Source organism: Hyperolius riggenbachi, chromosome 1 (genome assembly GCF_040937935.1).
Source record: "Hyperolius riggenbachi isolate aHypRig1 chromosome 1, aHypRig1.pri, whole genome shotgun sequence".
Taxonomy (NCBI): Eukaryota; Metazoa; Chordata; class Amphibia; order Anura; family Hyperoliidae; genus Hyperolius; species Hyperolius riggenbachi.
The window spans coordinates 381,425,019-381,447,853 of record NC_090646.1 but is presented as its reverse complement, the minus strand read 5'-3'; the positions used below and the strand labels follow the sequence as shown (position 1 = coordinate 381,447,853).

The 22,835-nt window shown below is 38.9% G+C and overlaps 1 protein-coding gene across 7 annotated transcripts in view; it reads left to right on the top strand.

Annotated features, from left to right (window-relative positions):
• BNC2 (basonuclin zinc finger protein 2) overlaps window positions 1-18,979 on the top strand; it is a 703,423-nt gene extending 684,444 nt beyond the window's left edge. For 6 of the 7 annotated variants that reach the window (XM_068234374.1, XM_068234375.1, XM_068234376.1 and 3 more), the window contains one exon: window positions 13,565-18,979. In XM_068234374.1, the coding sequence (XP_068090475.1) occupies window positions 13,565-14,213 (649 nt within the window). In that variant the 3' untranslated portion in view covers window positions 14,214-18,979. The remainder of the gene's footprint in view (window positions 1-13,564) is intronic. The other variant, XM_068234379.1, reaches the window with a different exon arrangement.
• The last annotated feature ends 3,856 nt before the right edge of the window (window positions 18,980-22,835 follow it).

The following is a 22,835-nucleotide window of genomic DNA, read 5'->3' as shown; positions in this document are numbered from 1 at the left end:
TTCCAGGAGCATCTTGTAGATGTTCTCCCCAATTATTGTGTCCTTCTGTGTCCCCAATGTGTGCTCTTCTGTTACCTTCTGTGCCTAGTGTGTCCTCTTCTGTCCACAGTGTGTCCCCTTCTGTCCCCAGTATGACCCCTTCTGTCCTAAGTGTCTCCCCTTCTGTTTCCAGTTTGACCCATTCTGTCCCCTGTGTGTCTCCTTCTGTCCCCAGTGTGACCCGTTCTGGCTCCTGTGTGTCCCGTTCTGTCCCCAGTGTCTCCTCCTTTGTCTCCTGCTCGCCCCCTGTGTCTCTGCTACTCCCACCCCCGTGTATAGCAGAGGCAGGAGTGTGTCTCACTTAATCCATGGCTCCCTCGGAATCAATCCCAGACCTTTCTTCTCCTGCACTTTTCCCCTAGTGTTGGCCTCTGGTGATAACGTGACCAGCTGAAGCCAACACTAAGGGGGCCGTGGAGTGTGCAGGAGACGAGAGGTCTGCGATTGCTGAGGCAGCCATGAATTAGGTAAGATATACTCCTAAAATGGCTAATTCTACACAGGGGAGCAGGAGACACGGGGGGGGGGGGGCTTTTCAGGCGGGGGCGGAGACATGGGAGGAGCGGAAACGCAGGGGGACACAGAGACGTACGGGGTTGACAATGCATAGATTCCCAGATGTCGCGGGAGGTCGGCGGTTCGTATTGGCGTACATAAGTCAGGAATTCCCTGAATTTGCCATATGAGATGCAGGGACTTTTTCTCCCCGTTTTTGGGGGAGAAAAAGTGTGTCTCGTACGGTGGAAAATATGGTATGTGACATTAAATGGCAGTAGAGTAAGGCTAAAAGCTCAGATTCCATGTAGTACATGACACGCCTTCCTTCTCTTCCTGAACCCAAAGTTCCCCCAAAAAGTAGGTGAACAAATACTATCAAAATTAGTTTAAGTATTTTCTTGCTTGCTTGTGGTTTAATATGCATTTTATTGGTAAGGTGTGAAAATATCACATGGGAGAAAACTCAAGAGAAAAAGTTAATTGAATATGGGCCCATTTGAGTATATACAGTAGTGCAAGTAGTGATTCCAAGTGGGAATGTTAAGTGCAGATTGACCAATATTTATGACTAATCAGTACTAGGGATTCCCATTGCAATACTATAAAACAGGAGCTGGGTCCCTTGGCTGGTGATCTCAGAGGAGCAAAACCCGACTTTGTTTATAGCGTAGGTAAAGTCTATTAAACCTTTATAGCAGTGAAAATTAAGAAAACATTTTTTGCAGTCACCACTGAAAGAAGCAGTAATGCAAAAAAAATGTCAGGAAACTAGAGTTATTGGTCACTGTACTTCTATAGCAGTCTTAATACCCTTGTAGAGTTCACTGCTAAACCAAAAACACACATGCATATTTGTAAGCAAATCCTGATCGAGTGTAAGGTTGTTTTAAGTATGGAAATGATTTGTTTTTTCTTTATATAATAAAACCCCCAAACTGGCTGTTTTGGGTAACAACCATGCTTTTTAGGAAAAAATAAATTATGCAAAAAACTGGATTATAATATTTTTCATTTAATTGTAATATTTGACAAATGCAAGATTTTCTTACAGCATACAGTTATTAATATTATTGATTTATAAAGTGGCAACATATTTCATGGCGCTGTACAAGAAAAACAATCACGGGGGCCATATGCAATTCACTTTTTTACCTGAGTTTTCTCGTAGGTGGTATTTTCACAACTTGTAATTAAAATACCTTTTAAACCACCACCAAGCAAACAAATACTCAAAATACTCTTCACTTACTTTTTTGGTACTTTTACCATTGTAAAGTGCAGAAAAGTTATTTTAAATTGAAGATGAAAAATCCTAGGAGAAAACTCAGGAGAAAAAGAGAATTGCATATGGCCCAGAGTACATAATAGTATATACAATGTTATACTGTACATCAAAAATAGACACTGGTACAAAATTGGTTATTACAGTGGCGACTGTAACATGATGAATATATAACAGACTGCAAGATACAAAATTAATAACAAATTCCCAGACACAAAAGGGTGAGAGAGCCCTGCCCTTGCAAGCTTACAATCTAAAGGAATGAGGGAACAAGAGTATGTATGCAGTATTCATACAGACAGTGAGTTTTTAGGTTATCTAGTAAGGAGTACAACTTGGCCAGGGGTTGTATAGGTATTGGCCTAAGTTAGAGAATATGCTTGTCGGAAAAAGTGAGCTTTAAGGGAGCATTTAAAGATTTCAAAGGTTGGAGAGTGACAGATCTGTTGTCTCAAGGAATTCCAGAAGAGGGGTGAAGCATGTGAAAGACCTTCCAGAGAGATAGGAAGATATCTAAGAGAAAGCAAGGCCCTTTATGCCTATAAAGTATCTGTAGGACTAAAGTGTGGCCAGCAGTATCAAACACTCATGACAGATGAAGGAGGATGAACATGGAATAATGATCTTGGATTTAGCTGTACGAAGATCACTGGCCACTTTACCGCTGTTACTGTGGAGTGGCCCGGGCAAAAGCCAGACTAGATCTGATCAAACAGGGAAATAGCAGATAAGTAATGGCTTAGTTCAGCATGTATATTGCATTCAAGTAATTTAGATGCAATTGGGAGAAGTAACACAGGACGATCGTTGGTGAGTGCAGTCCGATCTAGAGATGTTGTTTTAAGTAGTGGTGTCACAACAGCCTTTTTGAGTGCGGTTGGAAAGATGACCAGTGGACAGGGATAGGTTAATATAGAAGAAGATGTTATCCCGCTACACCAGATGGCTGAGATAAAATCCAATCTTTATTGCAACATCACACACAGATGAAAGCGCATGCGTATCGGAGCAAAGCATGACTCCTTAATCATAGGAATAGGTTAAATAGTGATGTTAGTACAGGTCGTGGAAGTGAGCAGATCCTACTTATAAGAGAAAAGGATGTCGTCATTCCAGAAAAGTATAGGTTGAGGAGCATGATGAAGCAGCAGTCTGGTCTAATGTACCTTAAAGGCCAATGCATAGTCAACCGAGGTCTAATTGACCTAATAGCTCAGTTATACACTAAAGGCTGCTAGCTTCCTCATGAACACAACTGAGCTTAGAGCGACTTCAGGTGTGACTCAAATAACACTTATTTAAAGTGAACCTGAAAAAAAAGTGCCCCTGGGGGTACATATCTCGGGAGGGAGAAACCTCTGCATCCTTAAGAGGCTTCCCCGTCCTTCTCAGCACCCCCATTCTAGTGCTGCCCCCTCCCTCGAAAATCCACCAACAAGCTTGTGTGCGCAGGTGCAGTAGTCATCCGACTCCAGAACCAAACCATAACAATCCTGTGACATGCATGAACACTTGCAGCTTTCTGTTGAGCTCCGGCGTAAATAGCCAAGCCCAATTTGGTCCACTCTATTGCACATGGGTAAGGCATCTGGTGAGGCTATTTCTGCCGGAGCCAATTGGAAAGCTGGTACTGCGCATGCAGGGTTATTATGGTTGAAGACAGTTCGGGGGTATCTGCACTGGATCACTCTTGCTAAGGAGGACAGGGGAAGCCTCTTTAGGATCCAGAGGCTTCCCCCTCCCGAGGTAAGTACCCCGTAGGGGCACTTTTTTCATTACAGGTTTACTTTAAATAATTTAAATAAGTGCATAACTAGTTTACCATTAGTGATGCTTTAACTCATTAACATTTTCTGTTCTATGCTGACATAATACAGGCCAGGCCATTTCTGTGAAAGGAGATTTTGCAATGCTGACACCACAGGGATACATACAATTTTAGGACACCTAAGCTTCTTATTTGTTTATGTCTGTTATAGTGGACATACAATAACTTTTCATAGTTAGCTGAGCAACGTGTACTGTTGCTAAGCTTATGGAAGTAGCATTGTTGGTATGGGGAACAATGGCTTCCATTAGTAGAAATAGGGAGTGAAACAATGTCCTGATTTGTTGCTGTTGTTTAGAGATGGGGAGGTTTAGACAGGCTAGATTCTTGGATGAGTTGGCCACCATGGCTGGGTTCCATCTAGCATATGTGCCAGGCTGTGTTGTACAAGGCTCTACAGGCTTCAAACCCTTACGGTGAGAATTCTGAATATAACTTACAGGTAACGGTGTAAAATTATAAAAAGGCATACTATGTACCGGTTTGGATGTCTTCAGGATTACGTTGCAAACTTTCTCTAATTGCAACAAATACAATAATGAATCCCACCCTCCGACTACTATAGCTTGACATTTAAAGTTAAAAATGATCTGCAAATTGTTTTTGATTGTGCTAAAGAAATGTGTTTCACTGTGAGTGCTATATAGTTATGGTTTGTGTGACTGCTTTAGGTGAGGATGTGTTGCGTTGTTGCTTGCTGATGTTGGTCTGAATGAGGCTAATTGATAGATTATCGGTAATGTGATACTATCAAGTTTCTGCTATCCCCTTTCCCACTACCTAACCCTAACATGAACCCCTGTAGCCTATGCCTAACACTAGCCCCCCACCCAAGCCTAATACTACCCCACCTACCTTTACCTAACACAAACCTAACCCTAACATGAACCAACCCCATCTCTCCTTATCAAAAGTCTGGCACTCAAACTAACTCAATAGCCAGAGCTTGGCTACTAATAGCCAAATTCTGGATCCATTCCCCAAGCGCCAGTTCCCAAAAAAATCACAATATCCAAAGTCTGGATAGCAATAGCCAAATTCCAGAGCCATTTCCTTATCGCCAGTTAACAAAAACCTAAATATCCGAAGCTTGGCTACTAATAGAAACAAAAAGACCAGTATTGAACTAACTAGAAAATAATCGATCTCCAGTAAAACTTTTTTAACTGGAATTGGGCCTTAGGCTCTGCAGAAAATGCCAGGAAGGCTTGGCACCAACCAGTTTCTTGATGCTGGTCCAGATATGTGATGATACTCCTAGAGTAGTCATATAGCTGTAGTGAAAATAAACTTATTTTAGTTCATTATAAAAAGTACAAGCAGAAGGTAAGAATTCACTTTTGTCTTAATTGCAGAGTCTGGAGTTTTGTTTTAAAGTTGTGGCTTGAGAAATGAAGAAAGGTATTCAGCTTACAAAGCTGAATATGTATTTTTCACTGTTTAATTTCAAATATAAAGTAAACCTACAGCACCTTTTGAGAAATACATTTTGGAAAATGTACATGTGCTTACAGGTGCAGCTGGAGCTAAAGTTGCCCATGCCGCCTTTGTGTTGCTTTGAGGCGAATATGTTTGGACATCTGTGTACTAACTACCTTGTGCGATCAGGGTTTTCTATAGTGTATCCTAGGCACCCTTACACATTGACCTGCAGTACTGTTTCCTCACAAATGGAACAGTTATGAATTCTAGCAGCACTCTGAATTGTCTTACCAGTTCTGAATGGAAATGCCTATCCCTTTGCTCTCCATACAACAGTCTCTGCGTTTATGCATAAGTCACATATAATCATTCAGGGGAATGAATCAAGTCCAATTTGGATCAGAATGAGGTTCAGTCTTGAGGAAAAAATTACCTTTAAAGACCCCTATAGCAGTTGCGACTGTTAATTTTGTTTCATCAGACAAAGTAATTTTAGTCAGATAAATCTCAATAGATTGTAATTATTGACTGGTGGTGGAAAACACTTCTGATGGTTTACTCTTCATTATTCATCAGGACTCGGAGACAAAGTGGCCTTTTTCCATAAAGCTGCAGTTGCCCTCCACTTTTATCGTTTACCCCTCTTTATTGCAGTACATTGCAAAACTAAATTTCATTCTGCTTTTAAAAGTCTGATTTTGTCTGTGATGTCTGCCACTACTGCAATCAGCAGCTATGCTCTTTTCCCAGCAACCAGCTCCCCACTGACTAAAAAGGTTTACATGACGTTAAAAACATCATGTGACCTTTTAGACCAATGAGAATATTCCACCCTCTAGTTGAAGGATACTGCTGTGATTGGTGGATGGGGTTAACTGAGTGTCAGCCCTTTAAGTGCACCGGCTGGGATCACTAACAATTGCATGCCCTTCTGTGGCCCCATCAACATCGGCTATTCTTGTGGAGAGGTACAAGTTTGCACTAGCTATGTGCCTAAAGTCATATTCAAGAATGGCAGTTTGCATTTTATAAATAGACCCCAGAGAGATGGTTCAAAGCTAGTGGAGTAATCTCCGTCGCATCAACTCCAAGGACCATTGTGTAATCAGCAGAGCTCCTCTAATCCTTACTTCACCATAATTGGCTGTCAGATGTCTAATTTGCTTATAGGCTGAAGCTGGTTATCATAAACCAATAAAGAATAGTTATTTGCTTCACAAATTGTTGTCAAGAAAACATAGTCAAATGAGCAGGGTGCGGAAAGTTTTTTAGAAACACAAAAATAAACTTTGCTTTAGATATTGTATGTTTTTGGCCTTGCAGTCATGCTGTCTTTTACAATAGACAAACATATTTTACTTGTAATTTCTGTAAAGAAAGAACAATTTATGGAAACATATCACTAATAGTAATAGTAAATTAAATTACCACTATTGTGAAAAATTGTAAGATTTAAAATACATTTCCATAAAATGTACACTCGTCTTAGAGTATGGGCTGGTGCACACCAAGGGCGCTTTTGAGTGCTTTTAAAAACACTCACATTTGGAAAAGTGCTTGGCTAATGTATTTAAATGGGCTTGATCACACCAGAGCGATGTGAATTTTTCCAAAACGCAAACGTGTGTCCAGCAGCATTTTTGAGGTGATTCAACCTTAATGTTAAGTATAGGAAAATAAGAAAATTGCTCTAAAAACAACAGAACAGATCAATTTTCCAAGCATTTTTAAGCAAAAGCAGGTCACTTTCAGGTCAAAGTGTCAAAAACAAAAAACAAAAAAAACAACAACAAAAAACTACACCAAAACGCTCAAAAAATCGCTAGGCACATGCCTCAATTCGCCTAGCAAAACATTTTTGTGTTTGCTATTGCACTAGCAATTTTTGGTATGCACTGGCCCTGAAATGCAGTATAAATTACTTTATCCTATGTTGTTGTCACTTACAGGAAGTAGTGTAAATCTAACAAATCTGACAGGTTTTAGACTAGTCTATCTTTTTATGGGGGATTCTTAAGGTTCTCTTTATTTTTAAAACCACTTACTGAATAGCAGTTGCTCAGTCCAACTCCTAGAATAGTGTGCAAGTGAATAAGAAGGCTGGCCAATCCCAGCATAGATCTGGTACACAGAATGCTTTTGCAATGAATAAAGGAGATGCTGAGATTCACCCACGAGGAGATAAAGTTGTCCACCGACTGTAAGCGATAGCAACATAGGAGAAAAGTAATTTACAACAAATGTTACTTTGAGACAAATGTACATCTTATATGTATTTATTTTATATTTTACAATTTTTGCAATCGTGCTCCTTTTATATTTATATCATATCATTATTTCCTTGGTACGACTAATATAATGTGAGTAGTTCACTATATCAATGTCTTCACATTGCTGATTGGACTTCCTGTCTTTGATTTTTCTTTTAACAGATAGTTATTGGTTTTGTGACAATAGCCAGATTAGAAAGAGAACCTTCTGATTAATCAGAAGTTAATGCTTCATTAGGTGAGCACACAATTACAGCACTGTTTTTCTCATTAAGCCTTAGCTAGTAGTAGTCACTTATAGATGAATGGAGAAAACAGCAACACCAGTTATTAATGAACAAACATTATGTACATGACTGTGGCTTTATGTTCTGTTTATAGTATTCATAAATACTTTAACTATGGCAATTGCGTTGCCCATATTTTCATGACAGATCGGGCCTGGTTTGCTGTGGGGTCTTTTTTGTTTTGATCATATTACATTGAAGCCAGCAGAAAGATTAGACATTGTGGCTGTGCAATTACTTTCACTTGTACATGCATGCAGTGGGAACTCTTTATTAATAAATCCAGTCTGTCCTGGAATTAATAAAAATTAGTCCTCGGTGCAGGTTCATGTATTGCAGTTGCAAAGCCATTAAAGCAAACCTGAACTGAAAAATAAAAGTCAAAATAAACATACGCACATCATACTTACCTCCCACATAGGTTACTCATCAATCTCTTTCTCCTCTCCCGCGTCCTGTCTGGCCACTGGTCCTTTTTTAAAAATAGTTATGATCCCATGACAGCTTCTGGGTCAGCACTCTGTTAACCTGTAATATCGCTCACTTGAGCCATAGTGAAACATGGACATTACCTTCCACATCAGTTGTCCCTTCAGTTATAACTGACAGCAACTTAAATAGTGAAAAAGGGCCCTAACACTTCCAGTTCTGACCAGATCTAGTCAGAATTGGAAGGAATAATTGTTAGAAGAAAAGGGTGAGCTTCTGAGAGGAACTGACGGTGAGGTTAGTATGTAATATTAATTTGCAGATACATCATGTCTTTATTTTAAATCATTTTACTAATTTCAGGTTCCCTTTAAGTTACTAATCTTTCAGCAGCCATTGCCATAGTCCATGAGAGCAGAAAGCCCTTGCCATCTAATAGATTAATTTTAATAAACAAAGGTGAGTTTACAGGATCACTTTTGTTCTGTGATAATCACCAGCTCAGATATGCCTTAATAAATCAAGTCTATTCTATTCTAGTGACCACTTCTATGTAAGCACTTTATACATAAGGTTAATCTTGAATATGGGCCAATCCAATTCAACCTGAGCATGGATCAAATGGTCCGTTTTTCAGATGTATAAATCTTCATAAGAAATTAGCACGATCCTGCATCAATTCAGAATTATTTTCTATCACCATCCCAACTATTTACCTAATATTTTTTATTTGTTTAGTAGACACTAGTTAGTACACCTAGATTACGTTAGTAAATTCAAGTTTACAGGAAACCAGAGCTGAAAAATATAAAAGATTTATACATACCTGGGGATTCCTCCAGGCCCATCTGCATGGATCGCTTCAGGCCGCGGTCCTCAGCCTTCTGCAGCACCAGTACCGGGTCCCGTCACTTCAGCCAGTCGTGGTCAGTCTGACGTAAGAGAAGTGTGCTCTTTGCGTATCTCTCCAGCAGTCGCTGGAAAGATACGTAGATGGTGCACTTCTCCTGCGTAGACTGGCCCTGACTGGCTGAAGTAACGGGACCCGGTACTGGTGCTGCAGAAGGCTGAGGACGGCGGCCTGGAGCGATCCGTGCAGATGGGCCTGGAGGAAGCCCCAGGTATGTATAAATCTTTTGTATTTTTTAGCTCTGGTTTCCTTTAAATATCAAGTACTATAGGTGGACTTGAATTGACTAATGTAATCTAGGTGTACTTAGATAAGTATCTTCAATAGTCTAACTAGTGTCTACTAAAAAAAGTATTTTATATTATTTATATATATATTATTTATATTTTTCCGCTCTGGATCACTTTAAAAAACATGCATTGATGTCACAGACTCACGCCTTTTACATTTTTGTTTTGGTGATTCTTTCATCTGTTTCATCAGTAAATTAAATATTTCAATTTCACTTTCTGTAAAATGTTTTTTCAAATGTTTTTAGTAGCACAGTGACACAGAGAATATCTGCTCACTCTGTATTGGTTTGATCTGCTGAGTACTGCTTTTGCCAGTCTGTGTCAGTCTGTTCAACATGGTTGCATGTTTGAAACCTTTCAGCCACTGCCAATAGTTGCTAGTGCTCACTTGACCACTGCTTTGGTGCTTGCTCACCATTTTCACTACACAGCTGGATTCCCAGTGGTCCATTGCACAACACACCCATTATAATAATGTAAACTGCATTAAAGATGGGACAAAGACTTTAATACAAAGCCTGCATGCAGTAAGTTAGAATAACGTGATCCATTACAATGTAGTATTGTGAACAGACCCATAGATTTGTATGGGCAGTTAGTTGACATGCAGAATTATTCTGCAACGCAAATGAGCACTGTGAACTACTGGTAGGTCTTAGGCTAGGTTCACAGATGTCAGTTGCATAACTCATGCGTTATAATGACTGTGAACTGCAATTGAGACTGGCCATACACTTTAATACAAAGCCTGCATGCAGCGAGTTAGAATAACGCAATCCGTTACTGTGGACTGTCCAATAGAATGGTCAGTGAGCTGACATGCAGAATTATTCTGCAACGCAACTGATCACTGTGAACAGGGCCTTCGTCACTGATCAACAACAAATATGCCACATGGAACTTTTGATTTTATACTTTTTACCAATTACTTTTTTGTCACTGTGTACCATGTACTGCCCAGTAATTTTTACTTACATTACTTATGTATTGCCACCATTTCAGCGTGCTTAAATATCTAAAAATCCTTATGTTTTAAATAACTAAAATAATTAGCCTGTTTCATGTATGATTTATCAATTTTTAGAACATTAACCTATTATGATTAATGTGCATTAACATGAAGCCCCTGTAGACTTGTCCCATATACCCCATAGTGTAGACATACCACAGATTGAGAACCTGCTATTCAGATACATTGGCATGCAGCAAGGATGCTTGGCAGATGTTGTAAAGGGCTCCTACCGCAATTAATCTGATAAATATTGCCTACATGTTCAGATTTGATAACTATAATAAATATATCTAGTGTGAGTATAATTTGCCCCAGCTTCTAGGGTATATAGAAAGCATGCTTGCTTAAAGGAACAAAAGAAAAGAAAACAAGTTTGTCACCAGGTGTATGGGTCATTATTTTTTGCATACGGTACTGTGCTAGGTTATTAAACAACAGTGCAATAGATTAAAGAGTGACAAGAGCTGCAAGATCAATTCTTTTTCAACTGAGGTGGCATAATGGAAATCGACTTCTATGAATGAACTCTGGTTACGAAGTTATGAGGTGCAGAGCTAATGCACTGCCATGAGTTCATCTTTATTATTGTGTTACACCTGAATCAATTGACAAAGCCATCTTTTTTTCTTCTTCTTCTGCTTCCCTTTAAGCAAGAGATGGCACTTAATTGAATAAAAGTCAATGTAATTATATTAACGGACTCTGTGTTAGTGCTGACAGAGAGAAAGGGACACTGCTCCACACATCTTCCTTCTGTATTTCTACATTCAGTTTGGCTTGACAGAAATTGAAGGCGTCTACACGTTCTAATTAGATTGCAGGGATCTTTAAATTTCACTGCTGTGATAAAGGAATCAAGAAAGTAGTTTATCTGTAATGCAAGCCTCTCAAATTGCTGGGCTTCCGCATACTTCTGCTGGCTGAATACGTTTGTGTAGTCTTAAGTTTGTGCAGGTATTCAGATGCTATGAGTGCTGTATATGAGTGCTGTGTCCAATACGTTTGGTCCATCGCCTTCACAAGAATCTCTAATAGCCTGACTAGAATTATCTCACATTTTATTTTCCTTTTAGAATGAATGTAGAAACCGGATATGTATGAATTCATAGTTAGCTCATCCTATATCCAAATCTGTGTTATTATGGTTTGCATTGCATCAGGAATATAGATGTTTGTAACGAGGACAGCCAAAGCAAATTCATTTATAGAGTTATAATTAGAGACATCCCATAATACCTCACTTAAATCACAAGGGCAGAGATCAACAAAGATCATAAGTGATCCTACAAAACTGACCTGGATTTAAATAATATATCCATTATTATGTGTCATTGAAGCAGGTCATTTTGAAGCCTAAAACGCGCCACTCAGTGCTGGATTTGGGCGTTGCCATAGGCTGTAATATTAAGTAAGGCTATAACGGCACAGCCCGAATAACAGTATAATTGTTAGCATCCTAAGATGAAAATTAGGTAATAAGTAGGGGAATATATTTAATATGTTCCCCGAGATTACCTTGCTTAGGTATATCCATCCCTTGGCTTCTCCCACCGCTCAAATGTTATGCGATAACATATGCAGGTGGCAAGGGCGTGCAAACCTGAGCTGGGTTATATTTGTCCACAACAAGGCCTTCTTAAATCAGTAGTTCTGCAGTGACAATTTTGTAAAAATAAATCCAAGATGCCCAAAATTAATTCAAAATTTGAGTGCTGCAGCTGCAACCATTGGAGCACCACTAATGTCTCTAAGTATGTATTTTACCAACTTAGTAATTTGTTTCTAAAAACTTTATAAGTAATATTTGTTATGGAGCTCTGTAGGAATGATATTAACCTCTTGAGGACCATGGTGTTAAACCCCCCTAGTGACCAGGCTATTTTCTACTTAATTGGCCACTGCAGCTTTAAGGCCTCGCTGCAGGGCCGCACAACTCAGCACACAAGTGATCCCCCCCCTTTTCCCCCCACCAACAGAGCTCTCTGTTGGTGGGGTCTGATCGCCCCCTCTGTGTTTACTTTTTTTTAAATAAATATTTTTATTTTTTTAATATTTATATTTATTACTATTTTTTTTTTTTACAACCCCTCCCTCCCCCCAGCCGGCCAATATGCTTCTGCCTATAGAGCCGTTCACTCTCTTGTCCCTCAGGGGGACAGCCGTGTCACACGGCTGTCCCCAGTACAGCGCTGCTGCTGATCGCAGCTCTGTACATGTAAATACACGATGGTTTCACTGTGTAACAGTCTTCCGATCGCCGCTCAGAGACTGAAGGTGGAGCTCCGCTCCACCCACCAAGCAGGAGATGCACGCGCAGCTTGCGCACGATCTCCTGCAAGCTGCTGCCCCAGGACTTTGCGCTGATCGGCGTTAGGCGGTCCTGGGGCTGCCGCCATGCCCATCAGCGTGACGCGGCCGACAAGCAGTTAATTATTACGCTGAATCTATGGTGCATATTTTGAGGATGGCACTTAAGTAGTCACAGCCTCCTAACCAAGGTATAGTGGTGACACTAGTTCACAACTTTTTTTGGTATTAGTGTTGCTATGCACAGAGTCTGAGTTTAATTTTGCATTTTTTTGTCACTGCCAATGCATAAAACACCCACCAAAATGTAAAAAAGATGCCAGTTATTTTTAATAAAACACTTATCCTTTTTCACATTGCTTTAGACTTTGCAGACTACATACTATGCTTTTATTAATTATTTAATATGTGTTTTTCATTGTAGAATGGAAGGACTAGGCAATGATTTTATATTTACTTATTTTTATGTGACTACATTATAGATTGGAATTAAATAAACAGACATAGGCCTCAATTCACTAAGATCGTGCTGGAGATAATAAGGCAAGAGAAAACTTACCACCACACATCAATCTTGCCTTAATAAGGTGTAGAGATAAGATTTCAAAGTGGGAGAGTTATCACATCAGTCCTTAAATTACCTCCTCTGTAGTTATGTTCACATGAAGTTAATTAACAGCCTGTCTTTAACTTTAGAATTTTGGAGTTATTTTATGGATTGAAGAGTTAACTTTAGAGATCTCACCTTAACTTAAAGACAGAAGCGTTAACTTTAGGTTTGCCTTAGGTAAAATGTTTCCTGAATACTACATGCCTTATCACCATGGTGATAACTCTAGAAACATTATTAAAGACAGGAGATAAGCTTAGTGAATTGAGGCCATTGAGATTAGCTTTCATAATTATATGGAGCATTTTATTTTTTCGAGTGTATAACAAAAGCAATTATGTTAATTTTGCTTACCTTTTTGCTTTATTTTATTTCAGACATAGTGCCAATATTAACCTCCACCGCAAACTGTTGACCAAAGAACTGGATGAGATGGGGCTGGACTCCTCTCAGCCCACCCTCCGAGATGAGTTCTTGGCAAAGATCTATGGTGGTCAACATCCTTTGGGCCTGGATGTTAGAGAGGACACCAATTCGCCGCTCGGTACTGAGGATTCCCACATCAACGGATATGGTCGGAGCCTGGCAGATGATTACATGGTCTTAGATTTGAGCACAACGTCCAGTGTCCAGTCTAGCAGCAGTGTTCATTCCTCTCGGGAGTCTGATGTGGGCAGTGATGAGGGTATCCTCCTTGATGACATTGATGGAGCCAGTGACATTGAGGAGTTCCCTCAAAAAGCTGATGCTTCTGCCCCTCTTATGGGTCCAGGCAACGACTTGTCAGAATCTTCCTTATACAACAGCTTTGCCATGAGCAATGGTGGAATAATGTGCAACATTTGCCATAAAATGTACAGCAACAAAGGGACTCTACGAGTTCATTATAAGACAGTGCACTTGCGGGAGATGCATAAATGCAAAGTCTTTGGGTGTAACATGATGTTCTCCTCTGTACGCAGCCGGAATCGGCACAGTCAAAACCCTAATCTCCATAAAAACATTCCCTTCTCTTCTGTGGAATAGCTTCCAAACAGACAGTGTAAACTCCAGATTTCACAGAAGACATAACTGAACTGCTCCATATTTATATATACGTACATATATATGAAGAAAATGTATATGTATGTTATATATCTCTATATATAAATCTAGATATATATTCTTTTTTATCAAAAAGAGAAAAAGAAAACTACAAAACCCTAGGTGCTTTTCTATTTTCACTTAAACGTGAAACTGCCCTCTGGAGGACAACCGGAAAAATATTAATATGGTCACTTATACCCACTTTTTTTGTTAAAAAAAAGGAATGAATTACTTGGTTATCTCCAAAGATAGTGTCTTAATATTCCAGTGACTATTGCTTGCAACAGAAAAAAAATAATGAAAAATTGTTTTGTTTGAATTCACAAGAACACACAGTTAGGTACTTTTCGAGAACACTAAGCATGGCAGATTCACCTGTATATATGGAGTCCCCTTGGGAGGACAGTATTGTATTGATGGCTGTGAACTCTTGGTTTCTTGTTGCAGTTACATCGAGCTGAACACAGGAAAATGGGCTGCTTTCTAAGTCTGTTTCTTTATTTTAGCTTTAATGCACATTTTTGCAACAAAACCACCAAAACACAACCATTTTGTAACTACCTGCTAGATGTAGTATTACCCTGGTGTTGCATGCTTACAGCACTATTTGGCCATTAAGTGTTTTTTATTTCTTTTCTTTTGTGTTTTGTACTATTTGTAAGAAAGCAGTCATGCACTTTTCCCCAAACAGACACTACAATATGTGTATTGATATCCTGATTTTAATTCTTCAGTGCTCAGATCAGTATATTTGTCCTACAATGATGCTATCTCCCAATCTGAAGAAACTAAAAGAATTTCTTCATGATGAGAGGTACCCGCCAAACCAATTTTGTTATTTAAAGGGCATGATTGCCAAACAGAAGTATTAATTGAGTATTGGAAAAAAAAAGTAGAATTGCCAATTTTGCACATTTCACTTAAATGCACAAACCATCCCAATGAGCTGTAAGCCATATTGCATGGGCCTCAACAAGATTGAAAAAAAAAGAAGAAAAAAACTATCATTTAGATAAAAAATACAAATATTTTAATACTGATTATTAAGAACCATTCCATATTTCACACCTGGTACAGGGTGATCGATAAATATTAGATGATGTATGATTACAATTTACACTCACACACACACACACACACACACACACACACACACACACACACACACACACACACACACACACACACACACACACACACACACACACACACACACATATATATATATATATATGTAAAAACATAACAAGGAACAATCAATGTGTTTGTTTCAGTACGCTGCAGATTTATTGCACATTTATACAGAGGAATCATGATACATACATTTCTAATAGTATTTCAATACTGTATGTACAGTAGATACATTGAAAACATTATTGAGAACTAGTAGACCCAAGCCTGTTTAATAACAGGCTCTAAGTCTGTTTTTTTGTACCTTCGCGCCGCGCGTGCACCCGCCAAACATGCGCACACGCGCACCCGTCCTCCTGCCCGGCTCACTAGCCCCACCCCAACTGCTGCCCGGGTCCATGCTGCGCACATGCGCAGTAGCAAAAAGCACGGACCCAGCTACACAGGGACGGCGTGACGCTGGGTTTTATTATAGAGGATAACAAAAAAAATAAAAAAGAAAGCTCAATGGATCTTACTTATACACTACTGTAAGTGTTTGTCCCGGAAATTACCTGTGAAGTCTTAATTTGTATTCTACTGTCAGTATTAAAGGTAGCGATACCTCCCTAAAAATCTGAGTTAGGTCACAAGCAGGATTTTTCAGTGAGGCAGCACAACTGCTGTTGGAATTACAGTGTTCAACACACCATACTCTATAGCAATGCAACAGTTACACTTGCTACAGAGTGATGACTTGGTGTGAGTTACTGCTGTTTGCACACAGGCACTGCATGTTGTAAAGCCTTACAGAATAAGCCTGTAGGTTGTCAAGACATGGGTGCTTTCACATGAGTCATTTTACTAAAAAATAAGTGAAGTGCATTGAAACAAACCCATAACAAGAATAAACACCCAGTCACATTCAAGAGAAAATGAAGGAAAGTCCACTTTTGTTGAGAAATAAACAAAATTCCCAGCTCAGGACCAATCACAAACTATTTTGACTCACCTAGATCCTTTGTATGTGCATATAAAACCCAACCAGTGCACAGTGTTGCTAACAGAAGCTGGCACAAATGTGTATCAATGTGTAGGTGCTGAATAACAATGGCTCCTGCTCAGTGCATCTCTTTCATACATTAAAGTGTACCTGAGCTGAAGCTTGGGTACAAAATGACATACTTACCTAAGTCTTACTTACTGTGCAGTGGATCTGTGCTACTGTGCAGGCGTGGCCGCGCTTATGCCAGGAGAGAAGCACCTCCCGATCAGCTGGAGGGTCATGGCGAGCGGCGGAGGACAGCAAGGGAATGCTTCCCTCTCCATAGATAAGTATGTATTTCTGAAGCCTGGGTCTCTAGGTGTGAATTTCTAATCAGTCTGTACTCTAGAGTATTTTTGAAAAATGTGAAATTTGATGTTACTGTCAGAAATGTTTTAACTGGTTTCAAATTGAAAGGGAAATAATATTTTGTAACAGCATTAAATTACAAAGCACTTTGGTGCAGCCCTGATGTAAGTTCATGCCAATTTTATAACAAAAGCAGAACTAATGTTTAAAAATTAGAACTTCACTGAATATGATTGGATTTGTGAAGTAAACAGCTCCTGTCATTGCCCTTCACAGCATTTCCTGTTTTGTAGTACACACGCTTACTGTAAACCATGTGTTTGTTCCATTATATTTGGCATGGTCCAAAAACAGTTTTGTAAACTGGTAGTCATCAAGTGGAATGCAATAATTTGTGGATCATGTTTGAAGCTATGATGACAAATGTTTACACTTCCCAAGGAACAGTTTCAAGGACTTCTTAGAAATCCCTTGACTGCCACATGTGCCATATCATAGATTCAGTTGTTGGCAATCCAGAATAATAGTAAACCAACACACGACTGTACATCTTGAGCCCCGCTGACATATGCAACAAGCTCATCTAACAATGTAGATGCATCGATCATCTATAGTATGTTCATAACACTCATTATTTCCGTCGCTAGTATGCTAGCAAAACTCTGAAAAGTGTCCATGGATGTGTAGAGGGGAAAAAAGGTATGATGTGAATATATTATTTAATATATTACTTAATTTCCAAATGCAAATCCTTATTGAGCCTATTGAATGTCCACAGAGGATTAGAGGACAATTACCATAGAGGAAAAGTATTCCATTTAATGGCTTAGCAAATGCTAGATTTGCTTTCCTCTGCAGTCGATGTATACCTTACAAACACTTTTGCAGTTAAGGGGTTTAGTATTACATCTCAAATTTACAAGCCCAGACCTGTGAGTAATAAAAACATCCAGGTGGCTTTCCAAACCTCCCCCGATAAAAGGCTCAGCCAGAATGAATCCCATGATGTTCATATTGCCAGAAACATGCAAAAGCAGTGGTGGTTTTGTGTCATTGGCCTTGTCTTGGGAATATAAATACCTAGTATGGAGACTAACTAGCAATTATTTTAGTACCTGGGTGGTCAGTGAGATTTAATGATATTCCAGTTGTCAAAAACGTAGGAGCGCAACAGTTGCAGCACTTATATAGTCCAATAAGAGGGGAAGCTTATGCAGGAATTCAGATGGCCCCATTCCCGTAGTAGTGGGAAATTAAGATGAATAAAAAACACAATAAATGTTTCTAATGCCCTAGGAGATATTTTGCAGAGAGCAATGCACAGAAATATAGAAAGAAAAAGCGCATGGCACTTTTTTGTTCTTTGAAACCTTCAAGTTTGTTTCCTGTGTTTACACCTCTTGCCTGAGCTGTTGAACAACACAGGCAGCTTATATTACTAGCAAATCATACTAGTGGAAGGATATTCACATAGCCAGTGTTCTGCCAAATTAATAGCTATCTATATATCGTTTTTTTCTTTTCCATCTAATACCTCTTTAATGAATTCCAGTGAGATTACAGTAGATTGCCATACTGTCCTGCATGTAGCGTCAATATAATTTTTTTTTTCAGTTACAGCATCAGTTTGTCATGATTATCCAAGCTTTCGTTATATTTGCAGCAAATATCCCTTGTTTGCCAAAGGAACTCATTATATACAACTTTCTTTTAATGTTCAGTTCTTGTAAACCGCACTCTTTGTGGATTCCAAACATGCATATGTTCTAACAGACAAGACAGTATTTACCGTTACACTGATTGCTAAAACAAAACTTTACTATCAAGAACTGTAAAAATGCCCGAAAGGAATGACCAATTATGTTTCTCCCTGGGTTCACAGTTATAAAGACTGAAAATACTTGTGAAAACAGTTAAAGACTTTTTTTTTTTTTAATTTAAAGTCGCATTTGTCCAACACTAATGTTTACTGAGAAAAGCTGAGGAATTTTTTGATGACCATTTTTTGGGAAATGTCACTGAGTTTTAAGTACTACTCTCGGTTAAATTGAATAGTATTCAGCTTAGTTTTTATACCGTTCATGTATACTGTATGTGTTTGTTAAATTGCAACCGGACTAAGTAAAGTGTACTCTTCTTATTCAGTTTGTATGTGTGTCCATGCTACAGTTCTGTTACATTGCTTTATTCTACAAAAAAATGGGGAACATCATGGTTTCTAGGTATTATTAGCACTTTTCTCATGAAGACTTTTTTGATTGTGAGATACAAACATGTTTTCATAATAAAACTGAAAAAAATAAAAAATATATCTCTGCACTTCCAGTAAGGTCTATGATTATAATATATGATAACTTACAAGTGTAACAGTCTGGTACATAGTAGGGGACTAAAACCACCATTTTGCATTCAGAAAGTGTAATTGCAGGCTAACATGGACTTACCAGACTGCTCAGTATTAGCCATTCCTTTGCTTTTATTGGCTCCTTGCACCATGAGGTATGTTTACACGTCATGCCATTGCTGAAGTAAAGATGACATGACTTTTTATTTTTTACACTAAACTGGACTTTGTGGTAAAATTTGCAAATGTGAAACACACACACACACACACACACACACACACACACACACACACACACACACACACACACACACACACACACACACACACACACGATATATATAAATACAGAGGGGCTGCAGCACACAACAGGAAAACGGTGACAGGGGCTCTTGGTTACGCTTTACACATTTAAGCTCACCAACTGCACCAAAGTGTCCCCAGTCGGGTGAGTCCTACTCTAACCATGCAAAATTGCTAGTTTAGCCTAAGTGTCAACTAAATGGGGAAAAGGAAATTAAAAACACCTCACCTTCTACTAGCTACTGACTGTACTTTGAGCTCCGCTCATTTATATGCTTAACTGTGCTAGAGGTGGGCGTGGCTATGCACGCTCACAGGGGAAAATAATATTTACCTGGGGATGAGCAGCACAAACCAAATTATATGCAATACTATGCAAAGCATGCACGCAGCCTGGAGATCCCTAGTCTCCATAACAAATATATAAATACAGAGGGGTTGCAGCACACAACAGGAAACCGGTGACAGGGGCTCTTGGTTACGCTGTAATGCATTTAAGCTCACCAACTGCGCCAAAGTGTCCCCAATCTGGTAAGTATATATATATATATATATATATATATATGTATATATATATATATATATATATATATATATGCTAAATGGCCACTCCTACATTTTAAAAGTGTGCTGATTAACACAAATGATCTTTACATGTGGGGGAAGGGGAAGGCATGACCACTACTGTTACTGTTTGTAGCATTACCATAGAGGGATCCTGATTATACGTGACAAAAGGTCCATGGAGCCCTCTATTGATTTATATTTAATGAGGAATATAAACTTTTGGAAGTTGTATTGGTTTGTGGCATGGAAGAGCGCTTGTGTACTGAAATCATTAATTTTTAATAAAGAATAAATTCCTCATTAAATATGCATCACGATAGAGGGGTCCTGCGGCCCTTAGTAAAGAATGTGTATGCTCCTATATGGGATCACTGTGATAAGTAAGTACTTCAGTGATCTCATTCTCCTAAATAAACATTAAGGCCTCCTTTCCACCAGAACAGTATGGAAAGGCATAGAAAAATGCAGAGTTTTGTAATGCATTTTTTCATGCATGTGCAACACAACGCAAATTGCTGTACCGGTCAATTGCATTGATTCGGTTTCCCTAAAATTATGTGCAGCAGTGAGCTTGTGGTTTAGCAAAAATGCAGACACACTGGCGAGAACAGGTATAATGGTGGGATCTATTGGGGAATCCTAAGCTATATACAGATCCGGGACTGCATGCAGTTGTGGAAAATGCACCTTTTAGCCTGTTTGGAACAAGCTGTTATGTATGACTATAAAAGAGGGAAGAGAGGCACTGTAGTGAGTAACATACATTGGAATGTATTAAATTATTCAGGATACCCACTTTTACAACAAACATCCTGGCTTCAGCATCAGATACATATACATACCACCTACATGTAGAAAGAGAGCTTGCCAAAACAATCTGTTCATAGTAGACAAAATCTTTTGGTCCTCATACTACATGGAAGTGGTCAAATTTCCCAGCCGCTGACTAATCAAAATTGGATGTGTGTACCAGGCTTTAGAGATATTCATCCTTCAGCTCCTGCTTTGGTTGTGCATACATATGACAGACAATGCAGTGTATTAATAAAGTCTTCAATCTTGCTGTCACTCATCTCCAGTTACAAGTAGACAAAACTAGGCTGGTTATATTGTTTATATGTAAATGTAGGCTATATAGTACTCAGTTTCAAACTTTTTTAAACTCATCTTTAATTTCAGTTATCCCACTACCACTTGATTGTATCAAATCACTCAATGAATGCTTACTAAATTAACTTTTCAGAGCATACAGTACATGGAAATGAAAAAAACAAACAAACTGACAAAAATACGTGATTAGTAAAGAAGAAGATGCAAGGATGGGAATGACAAAAATAAAAAGAACATAAATGCTGTCTTATGCTCGGCACACCAACTCCTCAAAGAAAACAAAAAATGAACTCACGGTTATTCAAATTCATTAAGCAACTGAGTAAGCCAAGTACCAGCCAGTAGTTAGTGAACTTGTAAAGGGTTCCTTTGGCCACCATGCATGTTTATCGGAATAGCCTTTGCTCTATGCTGGAGTGTGCTTCGTGATCTCTTTGCCAAGGATCTCTTGACGTAACATGAGATCAAGAATTCTGCTTCATGCTCTTCTGCCCATCTGCTTTGCACAGAACATACACTTCTGAATGCATCATACACTCACCAAGTGAGCTGGAAAGGCATGCAAATGACCCCTGTGCCAGCACACTGCATGAAGAGTTCAGTAGTGTGGAGATCAGCATTTCACTGCTAACATTTTTTACTTACAGAATGGTCCGATCAGGACCAAATTCCAAATTAGGCAAAAATATCTTCTCATCAGTAATCACTAGTCAGAAAATGTGTTTACATTAGCCAACCATTAGATTGCGTTATACCAAATAAAATATAATATACAGGATGTTTGCTTACATTCACAATGCATTTGATCTACACAACAATACTAAATGAATAAATGTTGTTTATATGTGCACGGTGACCAGAAGGCAGCTTTGTGCTTTTCCATATTGGTTTACTTACATATCTGAAGATTGCCTGGGTGACTCGTAATCATTTATTAAATAAGAGGTTTGTCATGATGTTACCAGAATCATTAAAAGCAGGTAAGACTCATGGGCCAGTCATTCCGCTAATTTTCCTTTCATCAAAGCAATCAGTAAAGTAATAAAATCTCTGCATCCATTTCAGAATGACAATACCTTTGTGTGCATTTCTAGTAGACTCATTTACTTTACTGTAATTATTTCCACAGCTTCTCAAGGGAAACTGTTCCTGAGAATGTCCCATTTTTCTCAATGCTAAAGTATCTTGGAGAAAGGATGACTACACATACAAAAACACATACACAACATAGACAGAAATACAGTGTAATGTGGTCAAACAAGGTTATCTGAGGTCTCATAAGCTCCTGCCTGACACCCCAAATGACATCTATGTAGAAGATATGATCTCTCTCAGTCCCTGGCTACCAAGGTGGCATAGTCTCTCCCTGGACCAAGTGATATTTTGAGAACTCACAACAGATGATGAATGGACAGCCCTAGTTGATGTTGCAATAGATTTTTGCAAGAAGCATATCCACTGGGAGCTAAATTCCAGATAGAAACAGTATCAGGATGGGCATAGGTGCCCAATGGGAATAAAACTAAGTTAAGAACCAAAAAAAAGAAAATAAGAGGTAGCTTACTTCTCATATGACACAATTAATTTTAGAAAAAAAATGGTTTATTTAGCACAGGCCACTCCCACTGGGCGCCCCTTCACCATCTTTGTGCTAGCTCGACCTTCCCTCTTCTTAAAAAATAGAGGCAGTCATAGTCCACAGTGGACCATCCACTTGTGGTACTGTTTCATTTTTTGTAAGAGTGCGACCACCCTACATCTGGCTACTCCTGAA